Genomic DNA, 13,694 nt, shown 5'->3' with positions numbered 1-13,694 from the left:
ATTAGATTTGATATCTATACTGATAATATACGTATCTAATTATTTGCATCTTATTAATATTAATTATATTAATTTATCTACCTCATGTTGTATACTAATTTTATAAATAGTTCTCTTTTTTTTTTTTCCTTTATTTTTTTCCTAATCTTAATCAATTAAACACACGATTAAAATTGTTTTTTTCTTTTTTTGTTATCTAATTATAAAAGCAAAACGACATATTGAACGGATTAATATTTATATCAATCTAATCTAATCGAATTTTAATTGGATACTTAAATATAGATTTTTTTTTCTTTTCTTTCTTTTTATCTCGACCAATAAAATATTACAATTCGATCAGATTTATATCTAAGTAAAACGATTTATCGTCTTAATCTTAATCGAAACGAGTACAAGTAGATAATATTAATATTTAATATAAATATTTAGGAATATTTAAATGTTATATTGTTTGTTTTAATAATAAAACTTATGATTAATTCATTTCTTCTTACTAAAACAATAAGTTGAATGACCGCAAAGGAAACTTTTATGCTCGGTACCTCTATCATAAAGTTTATCCAATAAATAATAAATCCTAGTGTAATATAGGCTCTCTGGTATCTACTGAGACCTATCTATCATCCAATTACTATTTCCACAAGAATCTCTTATCGTTGGTATAACCATAAGCTTGAGGCTATCCATTTACCAAGATAAAGAGAGAGAGAGAGAGAGAGAGAGAGAGAGAGAGAGAGAGAGAGAGAGAGAGAATATCGTACGCATTCCGTACGCGTTTATCGGAAGAAAATCGCGTTCCTTAGATGATTTACAAAAAACAAAAATCACACGGTATATTACATAATATATTTACTTTTATCAAGTATAATATATAGCCTTAGGCTAGTAGTCATTAATATTTTTAAAATATGGGCAAATTGTCTCTACGAGATTTTTTAAGAAACTTATTCCACGATCAAATACATATATATAGAACAAGTATATTAAATAAAAATTAATATTATATATATATATATGTGTGTATTTAAATATTGTGATATTATTATTCAAGTTTTTCGATTTCTGTCTAATTGCCTTTTGGCAATGAATAAATAGAATTATTAAAATATTAATAAAACTTCAACGTAAAGTTATCATTACAGTTATACAAGAATTATTTTTCTTTTCTACGTTTCTACCTTCTGGCTAAATTCCAAAGTACAAAATTATTCTCTCTATCTCTTTCTCTCTCTCTCTCTCTCTCTCTCTCTCTCTCTTTCTCTTTCTTTCTTTCTATCTTTCTTTATATTTAACTTTCTTTTGGTGTCCCATTTTAACGTAAATGTTCTCTTGACACGAGAAAACTTCGAACGTAACTTTATTCCTGGACCGACACTTCACGATCTTCCAGCAACACTTTCAAGAATAAAGATTTGCTTCCAAGTTTTAACATCATCCTAACTTGTATCGCGATATAGTCTTATGGAAAATGGTATTTAAAACGATTATTATTATTACTATTATTATTATTATTACTATTATTAGATAAAAAAGAAAATTAATTAGGTCGATCGTCGAAAAAAAAAAAAAGTATTATTATAGAAAAGTTTTCTTATTTAAAATGTCTTAGCACTTAAAAATTTATTAAAAGTCAAGAAGAAGATATTTACGTAAAGTTATATAAATTCTAATAAAAATTATAACGTAGATTGACAACGACTATTATTATTATTATTATTATTATTATTATTATTATTATTATTATTATTATTATTATTATTATTATTATTATTGTTATTAAATGAAGAAAATTAATTAATATAAATCATAGATTATAACAAGTTCTTCTCTTTTTTTTTGTCTATCCCTTTTTATTTTATTTCTTAATTTTTTATTACGTTCCCTAGAATTCTTTAAATCTCTGAAATATGTAAGGTCACGAATTAAAAGACCAATCGCAAATTAGTATCAAGCGCAACCTGTTGCTCCGTTCGAGAGAGAGAGAGAGAGAGAGAGAGAGAGAGAGAGAGAGAGAGAGAGAGAGAGAGAGAGAGAGAGATAGAAACGGACTTTGGTTTTAAAGCTACGAGGATTGATTTTTCTCGAGAGATTATTCGACAGTATTCAAACTCTCTCTCTCTCTCTCTCTCTTTTTCTCTCTTTGATTTTTTGTCTTTTTTTCCTCTATTTTTTTTCTCCCTTCCTTTTTTTTTCTATTTTTTTATTCGTCTCATCCTTACCATCACGTAGTGACGAGTAACGAGATGCTCGTTAGGTTACTAACGAATTGTTTGGACACAATCCAAACGTGGCTTGCAATTTGATTAATATATTTAACCTTGGAGATGCGCCATTTTACTCTTTGCAAGAATCCTAATTCCTTTCGATAGAATAATAAAAGAGAAAAAAAAGAAAAAGAAAATATTGCCACATTTGATATCCTGTAATATCGTCAAAAAAAAAAAAAAGAAAAAGAAAAGAAAATAGAAATATAAAAAGAAGAAGAAGAAGAAGAAGAAGAAGAAGAAGAAGAAGAAGAAGAAAAGCAGAAAAGAAAGAAAAAGAAAAAGAAAATAAATTTCAAATGATCTCAGTATTTATTTCGACGTACGTATATTTAATTATCTCTATTCGTTTAATTAATTCAACTTAATTCTAATTCAACTATTAATTATTATTAACGTTCTAAATATAACGACATAAATATATTTATGTATATACTAATACATATATATATACACACACATACACACACACACACACACACACACACACACACATATATATATATATAACGAGAACTAATAAAATATCTCTATTAAAATCATTTTAATTAAAATAGATAAAGAAGGTAAAACTTTAATTAATTAAATATTACTAATAATAATAATAATAATCATAATAATAATAATAATAATAGTAATAATAAATTATTTCCAAACGAACTCCTTTAATCATTCATCTACATTCTTTTATCTTGAACGTTATCGTAACATTCTTTAATCATTCGATGTGAAACGAACGATCGATAAAGAATTTTACTCGCGAGTATGTTATACACGTCCTAGTTCTATTACGCTCGTCGAAGCAGTATATCGATTAGCACTACCAGGTGTCTACGATGCATACACACACAAATACACACACACAAGCGCGAATACATACACACACACACACACACACACATATATATATATATATATATATATATATATATATATATATATATATACATGGACCTGCTGCTGCTATTGCTGCAATTGGAACGACTCTTCTCCCTCGACGAGAATGAATGAAGGAGAGAGAAAGACAGAGAAAGAGAGAGAAAGAGAGAGAGAGAGAGAGAGAGAGAGAGAAATTCACGATAAACACACAAAACGATCCTGGCCAGCACTCTACGATTTATTACACACGCGTGAATATTAAACGGAATATCGAACGTTTATCTTAGTATATAACGTATCTTGTATACGTATATATTATATATATATGTAAATGTGTGTGTGTGTATGTACATACGAATATATGGTTTTATATACTCATGCTTTTTACCATTTACATGTCTACTGTATATATATATATATATATATATGCGTTTAATCCAGATTCACTTCGATCGACGAACAAAATTTAAGAGAAATATTTTTTACTATTTTATTCTCTCTAATAATAATAACGACGATGACGACGATGACGATGACGACGACAATGATAATGACGACTACAAATCAATTTTCACTGTATTTATATAAGCGTTTGTATATCGAAAGAAAAGAAAAAAAAAAAAAAAAAACGAAGAGAAAAAAAGAAAGAAAGAAGATAAAATTCTCACATGTGTTAATATCTGAACAAATTGTAATAGAAAAATTGATATTAAAGTATTATAATAAAATATTTAAAGATTTATAATTTGAAATTTATGTAATAATAATAATAATAATAATAATAATAATAATAATAATAATAATAATACTTATGTTTATGATTTACGATTAACCATGTATGGTACGTCTTTGGGATTAACTATAAACATTCCTTCGGCATAAGGGCTTTGTGATTTAGTTTTAACCAGATGATATCCTTTGTATTTTCTATCAACTTTGTCGCCAGCTAAAACAGCCGGATATCTTGGCGGGCATAAACCCAATAAATATTGTAAAAAGCCAGAACAGGGCCATCCCCAAAAACCTATTTCAGAATTAATAGATTCGGCGAAATATTCGGCCGATCGATGATGATTACATCCAAATGGATTTTTATTTTCCCAACATCCTGGTTGATTAATACCACCATTCATATAAAAATCTATATGACCGCTTGGTTCGAGTTTTCCTTGTATAAAAGCGTTGGTATGATAAACGTCAACGAAATTGGCGTCGTCAGAATCAAGCTTTTCGTCATTATCAACAGCAACGAATAATGGCATGGCCGGATCTAATCCGGTTATTCTCTCCAATTTATACGGTTTAAGATAATTAGCGGAAAATGCCGGCACGTGTGCTCCCAAACTGAATCCAATGACATGTAGATCCTTAGCACCGTGAAACTCAAGTCTCCTTATCAATTGTGCTAAACACTGACCGACATGAGGTACGTTGTAAACGGCAATTGGATAACATGGTCCAACGGCTAATCTATGCCAATCAATTGCGATCAAATTATATTCTCCTTTCTTGAGATATTCATCCTTGACTTCAACCAGACTGCTCATTAGCATATCGGAATTGTAACCATGAACTATTATCTTCGTTGGATTAGACGAATTGAAATTGGTTACGTCAAGATTAGAATCCGTATCTGTGACAATTATTCTCTGTCCCTTAAATGGATTATCACGAGTGTATAAAAAAAATGTTACCTCCTCGTCGGGACAAGTTTGATTGGTATTAACCAAACACGGACCAATAAAATAATCCTTGCTAATGTCATTGTCAACGTTGCCAACCACGATATTATTAACCTCAATAGCTCCGATCGTTGGATACTTTAAGACAACGAATAAGAGGAAACTGGTGAGCATTAACTCGCTAAGATTAAATCTAGTATTCTCTTGTGACATCTTCGACGATCTCATTGGCCTTCGTAGTCCTTTCATCAGATTGGAGAAGAAGACTCCGGTGTATCCACCTCTGTAAATGGTCCTACTCCTTCTCCTCCTCCTCCTCCTCCTACTCCTACTCCTTCTCCTCTTCGGTTCGTCTCTCTTATTCTCCTTCACTAGGACGTCGTCGTTCAAGCTTCGCGACGAAACTGTCCGCCGCGAAACGTGCTGCTCGTTGCCGAGGGAAACCTCACGATGGATAAGCACGTATCGAGCGCACCTCCACGAGCTTCGAATCCCTAAAGAGAGGTACACAACGATACCGAGACATCTGCGACTTTGTTAAAGGACGGCGGTCGAACCGATGAGCACACTAACACACACACACACACACACACATATATATATATGTGTATGTATGTATGTATGTATGTATGTATGTATGTGTGTGTGTGTGTATGTGTGTTGTATATGTATGTGCGCATATATGTATGCGTATGTATATATTCCAAAACATATACCATATAAATAAATATGTGCGCGTATCTATAGGGTGACTCGATCATTATTTACCAATAGGAACATTATTATTTTGCGATTATTAATAAATAATTTATCTAACATAATATAATATATATTATTTATTTAAAAGTGATATATAATGTAGAAAGAGAGAGAGAGAGAGAGAGAGAGAGAGAAAGGGATAATAGATTGTAATGTCAATAATGTCGGTAAAAAAATTAATAGTTCGTTCAACGTTATTACCGAATAATATCATTATCTAATCTATTTTTCTTTCGTACATATATATATATATATATATATATTTCATGCTAAAGATAAGAATCTCATCGTATAATCTTTCAACTACTGAAGTATAATAATGTTTTATTTCACTTGGCAAATGATTATTGATTCACCCTATATATATATATATATCACAACTTCCATATACTCCTTGATACACCTAACACGTGAAAGTGAAATATGTATTATTCGATGTATGTATATGCCTCTTAAATAAATACTTAGTATAGTATAGTTCGATAAAGTACACGTGATATCCGCATCACGTTATTTTATGGAAGTTGATAATGATTATGACCGTGACACGATAAACATCAATTATTTTCGAGAATCTTGTTTTATAAGGATGACGAAGCATTACATGATGTTTAATGTATATATACGAAATATTTGATAATTAAAATGATGAATGAGAAATGATGGAGAAAAAAAACGAATAAAGGAGAAAGAAAGAAAAAGAAGAAGAAGATAGAAAGAAAAAAAGATAATAAACAAATAGTATCAACTATTTGCTTTGGGAGTGAATTCTCGTTACGTTTAACGATTCGTTTCATTTTCTCGTTCTCTTTGCCATTGAAATTGGCGTGGTTACGAAATCGTTGGTTGGAAATGGTAATGAGATGCATTTGAAAGAGTGTTTGTGGTTAGAAAGAGAGTTGAGCTAGAGAGTAGCCAATTAGAAGTCGATGCCTTTGATTTACACTGCGGACAAGACAATCTCGTTCGCGTGACTGACTTCACTAACATCGAAGCTTGCTTTGAATAAATGCGATAACAATTTCCTTTTCTATATGTATTCTAAGTGTTACACGTTTATGGCTATTATTAATGGAAAAAAAAAAAAAGAAAAGAAAAACTATTCCTTCGATAAGAAATTAATTTGTTTATTAACAATTTCTTAATTTACTTAATTACATGGATCGATCGCAATCTGAATCTTTGAATGTTTGGCAAAATAAGATTAATTTAGTTAATCGAAAGAATTAGTTTATAATAAATTGTTTATAAAAAATTGTTAATTAATTATTAATTAACAATATCCTTAAAAGAATAAAAGAATATTCTATCCTTTAAAATGATATTCTATAGGATTTTTAATACGAAAAATATTCTCATGTAAATGAAAGATGTTGACTATCGATAATGCAAAGAAAGAATAGTTTCTTCGATTAAAAAAAAAAAAAAAAAAAAAAAAAAAAAACGGAAGGAATTTGTTTATTGAAAATTTTATTTATTTACGTAATTTTATAAATTATAATGCAATCTGAATCTTTCTTATTTCCTTTTTGACTGAATAAGATGAATTTTAGTTCGTAGGAATTTGTTTATGGCAAATTGTTTATAACAAATTCTTGATTAATTATTAACAATAGATTGAAAAAATAGATAAAATTCTGACCTTTAAAATGGTATTTCAATCGAGTCTCTACGATTTTTAGTTCCGGAGATATTTACGTTGACACACTGACCTATATAATTTCATTCAAATTAACTCACTGACACACTGACCTATATAAATTCCAAGAATTTACGCATCTCAGCTGTCCGAATTACTACTACTATACTATTACTACGAACAGTTGTATTGTACGAATAATGAATGAAAATCTTTCAAATGCAATATCTCCGGAACGGAAAGTCGTAGAGACTTGATTCAAAAACCATTTTAAAGTATAATTTATTCTTTATTTATATAAATATTGCAAAGATATCGTTAAAATAAAATTAATTTTTGTTAATTAATTTTTACAATCGAATTTTTTCTTTCTTATTTATTCATTTGTTTTTTTTTTCTTTTTTCGTAATAAAACTGTAATTATAATGAGATCGTACAAAGTTTTATTACAATTATTTAAATTTTATTTTGTTTATTTAAAATAAAAAATAGACGAACTTTTAATAATTGCCAATATATTAAATTTAAATGATTTTCTTTCGCATTAATCACATAAATCTGATGAATTTCTAACAAGTTAAGTCTTGTCTAAATCGTATTACATTAATGTAATCCTGATTAACATGAAAGCTTATTATCAAACAATTATCGAATACCTAATCGTCTATAATAGATTACGATGATAACGATCCTAATTAAGAACGATTATAATCAATTCTTCTATTCGATAAATTTATAAGGAAAAAAGAAAGAAAGAAAAAAAAACGTTCGTTATATCAAAATTCAAAAATAAAAATACTTGAATAAAATATCTAACAAGATGATTAGAACAATAACAATAAATACATACGATGAAAGCATCAATCAAAATCGAAAGCTTTTATTCCACGATTCGGGAATTAGCTTAAATTATTTAAATTCTTCTAATTTATAAAAAAAGTTAGAAAAATTCGACATTGAAGAAAGAAAAAGAAAAAAAAGAAAAGAAGAAAGAACGAGAAAAAATTAATTATAAAATTTTAACATACAAAACGAAACGATTCGAAGGATACGAATGACAAGTAATAATTATTCTTCTATTTGTTTCGGAAGTAAAAACTCGTGAAAGTGGACGTCAAATTGCTAAGAAGAGAGAGAGAGAGATAGATAGATAGAGAGAGAGAGAGAGAGAGAGAGAGAGAGAGAGAGAGAGAGACAGAGAGAGAGAAACGTGCCGACTGTTCGGTGAAACTAGTTTGCGTTCTCATCGAGAAGGACAATGGCTCTGAACTTTCGCGGTAGTACGTTCGGTGAATCTCGATTAGTTTTAAAAACACTTTTACATTCAAACAAACGTCCTAATTACGTTCACTTCGAAGTAATTATCGCTATGAGAAAGTCAAACGACCTACATTATCGCATTGCGAATAGATTTTCATTTTGCCAATACATTCTCATTCTTGATTTTCTATCGAGAAAATGAAATAAATTTCTCTCTCTCTCTCTCTCTCTCTTTCTCTCTTTCTCTCTGACTACTTTTCTTTTTTTTCTTATTTTTTTTTTTTTGGCCTTGAATTCCAAGTTCTTATTAACAATAATTATAATCTCGATATATTTCTACGAACGTTACTTTTCATTCAATCCTTTACGTTTCACAAAATAGCAACAACGACATTTATTAACAAGGTCGTTCGTTTTTAATCATGCTAATATAAAAAAAAAAAAAAATAAAAAGAAGAAGAAGAAAAAAGAAAAAGGAAAGAAAAGAAAAGAAAAAGATATATAATTATTAGACAATATTTGAAGAAACTTCGTTTCTTATAAATTTCTTATGTAGGCGTGCGTAGACGTGTAAATAATTAATAAAAATCAAATGATTAATTATTGGAAAAGTTTCTATTCTCTTTTTTTTTCTTTTTTTCTTCCTTTAAAAATCGATTATATTTTATTGGCACGAAACGACAAATAAGATTATATGAAAAAAAAAAAAAAAAAACGAGAAAAAAGAGAAAAGAAGAAAAAAAGAGGAAAAAAGAGAGATATAGAAAAGAAAAAAAAGAGGAAAGGAAAAGAGAGAGAAAATGTTATATGAAACATAAAGAATTGAAATCTCTCTCTCTCTCTCTCTCTCTCTCTCTCTCTCTCTCGTACAAATAATATCTCGTTCGCAAAAGAAAAGTCAAATTCGAAGTTGGCTAATTATACCGTGCGATACAACGAATTACATAATATAATTGCATTGTCCGAACGGAAGGCATCGATGCGAGCGAGCGAACGAGCGTGCGAGCGTTTCCGCATGCGGAATTATTTCGATATATATACACGCGCAAATTGACAATTATATCTACCTGTATATAGCTTTGGTGATACCGACTGGAATCGGTTGGATTAAATGAAAGAGATTTTTAGATTCATATCCATCCACGACGGATTTATCTAAAAAAAATTAAATTATTAAAGGAAAAGAAAAAAAGAAAAAGAATCAAAAAAGGGGATCAAAAAAGAGGATCAAAAGAAAAAAAGAGAAAGAGAGAGAAAGAGAGAGAAAGAGAGGGAGAGTATGAGAGAGAGAGAGAGAGAGAGAGAGAGAGAGAGAGAGTGAGTGAGCGAGCGAAACAAAGAGACAGAAAATAAACATGGAAATAACAATTTGTTTCCTGCGAGGAAACATGAGAGAATTCGTAGCTCTCGTTCGAGAGCTCGATCGATTTCGAAAAGACAAGAGGATATAGAGAAAGAGAAGGTGAGATAGCGAATGGGGTTGAAAGGTAGAAGGGAGACGACGAAAGAGAAAGACGCACGACGTGACCGAAGCAAGCCGCCTCGAATGCCGAAGGGAACGTTTCGTGTAGATTAAAAGACAGCGCCCTCCGGCCTTAATTTCCGTCCTACGAATAATTCAAGCATTCTCTGTTTCTCTCTCTCTCTCTCTCTCTCTCTCTATCTATCTCTCTCTCTTCCTCTCTGATTCTCTTACTCTGTCTTTCTTATTCGTTCTCACTCTCTTTCTCTCCCTCTCTCTATCTGTTTTTAACGAAGAAGGGTCTACGATTTCATAGGTTCGAGGACCCTTTTCTAAAGTTTACACTCGTCGCCTAGACGCAAAACTCTAATAAATCTTGCTACGTTCTAAACGTTATCAAGTCTAGTTCGCTCCATTAAATCGGAGGACGACGACACAGCAACTTTCTCTATTCTCTCTCCTTTTCTTTCATCCCTTTCTCCTTCTCTTTCCACTCGCTCACTCACTCACACACACTCTCTCTCTCTCTCTCTCTCTCTCTCTCTCTCTCTCTCTCTGTCTTTGTCTGAAGCAGATGAAAGTCGAAGTTTTGAAATTCCCACTTTAACGCCGTAAATTTAGTGACTTGTCGTGAATGAGCGAATTTGTTTAGTGATTATTTTTTCTATGAATGCAAATATACACACACACACACACATCTATGTATATATATATATATATATATATATATATATATGTATATATATATATATGTATATATATATATATATATATATATATATATATATATATATATATATTAATAGTAATACTAGAATATTGTTATTTTTTTTGTAAGCAAACGATTTGAGAAAAATATGACGATACTTAGCGATATGAAAATGTATAAATGCAAAAATATATTAGGTCTACTTGCTTTTTTTCCTTTTTCTCTTTTATTTTATTGCATTTCATTTTTATTTTTTATTTTCAATTTTATTTATATCCCAAAATAGGAATATTCTTTAAATATAACAAAATCGTTGATAGACCCAATATATATATATATATATATATATATATATATATATATATGTATATATATGTACACACATACACAAATGTGTGTGTGTGTGTCTACATTATATATGTATGCAGATAAATGACGTCGTTGAAAAGTAGAGGATTTGAATATCGAGCTTCGCGAGTTTCCAATTATTATCTTGATATATGCAAAGCGACTAAATATTTGATTTTTAAGCCAAACACACACAAGCATGGAATAATAATATGGGTTGGGGCGATCACAAGAGTACGTCCTTTGATCATTGGCTCGACCCTCGTCCCCGCTCTTCCTTCGTGTAAAAGTATAACCTCTCATAAAAAATTGTATATAAATCTTTACAAAACGAACCGAACACAAAACGATCCTTTATGTTTTATAATCATTGGAAATATGTTTCATTTGTCCAACCAAATTGGAACTTTTATCAACCCGATTGTATGCAAACCAACAAATATATTATATATAAATATATATATGTGCGTGTATATGTGTGTGTGTGTGTGTGTGTGTGTATGTATTTATACGCGCATATAGGAGTTGTACATTCAATTGAGATAATCATAATAATTGCTATTATTTCAGTTCTATGTCGTTCGCAAAGATTTATATGTGGCAATGATAAAGGTCGATTAAAAATTAAAAAAAATATTTTATTCAAGAGACAAGGTACATGAGAATAAATACATTATATATAGTATATATATATATATATATATATATATATATATATATATATGTCTCCTAATTTAATATGAAAACAATTAATTGTTCCTGAATCTCTTAATTAATACATTATAATTTTTTTTCCATTTCTTTTTCTTTCTTTTATTATTATTATTCTTTCATTTATTTATTTATTTATTTATTTATTTATTTTTTAATTAAAAATATCTCCTTATTATACATATCTTCTATAAGAGACATGTATTTATTCTCGATAGCCAAAAGCAAGGAACAATAACAACAACGTAAAATAAAATGAAAACGACGAGGGACGACAACGACAACGACAACGACAACGATAACGACGACATCAAAACCATCGATCGGTCTAGGCACAAACGAAGGGTGCTTTTTCGTGACTTACATGGGAAGCTGACAGGGGGATGAGTCTGAGCATTGTGCGCATTATGGGGGTGCCTCGGGGTCGAGGCTCGCTGTCTACAAAAGCAGAGAACTGCTGCCGTAACCAGACCAACCATACTCAGGAGCAGGAAAACGAAGGCAACCGCGAACCAGGTCGTCTGCATACCCAGGATCATCGATGCCTCGGAGTCTGTAACAAATGAAAAATATTATATCATTTATTTGTTATTATTATTTCGTTAAAGATAAAGATAAATATTTTTTATGATTTAACGACAAAGAAAGAAAAAAAAATATATCGCGAATATAAATCGATTATCAATTAAAATCCTTACGACGTCAATCGTCTTAACGTTAATTCGCAATTAATGCGAAATATATTAATTTTCAATTGAAATCTTAACGAAATTAGATCGCAATAATTGTATCCTAAAAATTTCTAATACAAATATTAAATAAATATATGTAAAAAAAAAAATTTTCTTTTTCTTTTTTTTTTTTCTATAGATCGCATACGTATATAAAATTTTCTATAAAATTTTGTACGAGATATATCGTATAATATGTCAAATTTTTTTTACACGAATCTTATGTTATAAATGTATCTCCATTTGTTTTTCTTTTTTTTTTATCAAAATTTTTTTTTTTTCAAAATTTTATACAAAGTATATAACGAATATAATCGGCAAAAATCTTGTAATAAACGTAAATAAAATTTTCAAGAGAAATTTTCTAATGAATATCAATATATACAATATCAACGTAATGTTTTAAAAATATGTAAAAAAAAAAAAAAAAGAAAAAATATACGTATGTATACAAATTTCCTACTTAAAAAACTTTTAACAAATATTTCTTCTACACACACACACACACATACATACATACATACATATATACATACTCGTGTAATATATTCCGTCGTATTAGAAATAAAAAATAAAATGAAATATTTAAGTTATATATAAATATTATTTTTTTACACGAAACAATTTTATTCCCCATTTTTTTTTTTTTTTTTTTTTTTTTTTTTTTTTTTTTTTTTTTTTTTTGTTAAAATATTCCAATAAAAATTTTATATACACATATTTATATATATGTATAGCTTCTGACACTTTGTAAAAGATTACAAAGTAACGTTCGTTCGTTCGTTCGTTCGTTCGTTCGTTCATTCGTTCGTTTTCGATCAGATTTCGACGATTGAAATACAACTCTTGCACGCGTATATACGAATCTAATGAGTTTTTCCGATCGTTACGCGAAACGACGAGAGATTTTCGTAGAAATCTCATTTCGTTGGCTTGTAGTACGAGCCGGAACGCGAGCCAGCGTAATGGAAGGTGAGTTTCTCGCTCGGATAAAGGGAAATGTAATTTTTCCGATCGTTGCAACGCCGCTTGCTCGACGTAATGCACCGCGATAAACGATGAAATTTCGTGAGAGAATTTAACCGCAATATGGAATGGACTTTACCAAGTGAATCAAATGTCTTTATACTTGCGTACGTGTATGTTTCGACTGTTAAAGAAAAAAAAAAAAAAAAAAAAAAAAAAAAAAAAAAAAGAAAAAGAAAAAGAGAAAAAAAAAGGAAAGAAAAAACAACAACGAAAGAATA

The 13,694-nt window shown here is 29.5% G+C and overlaps 1 protein-coding gene across 5 annotated transcripts in view; it reads right to left on the bottom strand.

The window, feature by feature from the left end:
• Positions 1 to 3,280: 3,280 nt before the first annotated feature.
• The window catches only part of LOC124955601, a 135,162-nt gene continuing 124,748 nt past the window's right edge, over positions 3,281 to 13,694 (bottom strand). For 4 of the 5 annotated variants that reach the window (XM_047510223.1, XM_047510225.1, XM_047510227.1 and 1 more), the window contains 3 exons: positions 12,081 to 12,269; positions 9,554 to 9,641; positions 3,281 to 5,354 (listed from right to left, as the gene is read on the bottom strand). In XM_047510223.1, coding sequence (XP_047366179.1) covers positions 3,962 to 5,354; positions 9,554 to 9,641; positions 12,081 to 12,269 — 1,670 coding nt within the window. In that variant the 3' untranslated portion in view covers positions 3,281 to 3,961. The remainder of the gene's footprint in view (positions 5,355 to 9,553; positions 9,642 to 12,080; positions 12,270 to 13,694) is intronic. The other variant, XM_047510226.1, reaches the window with a different exon arrangement.

The sequence above is a fragment of the Vespa velutina genome, chromosome 19 (genome assembly GCF_912470025.1).
Source record: "Vespa velutina chromosome 19, iVesVel2.1, whole genome shotgun sequence".
Lineage (NCBI taxonomy): Eukaryota > Metazoa > Arthropoda > Insecta > Hymenoptera > Vespidae > Vespa > Vespa velutina.
This window is presented reverse-complemented; position numbering and strand designations above follow the sequence as displayed.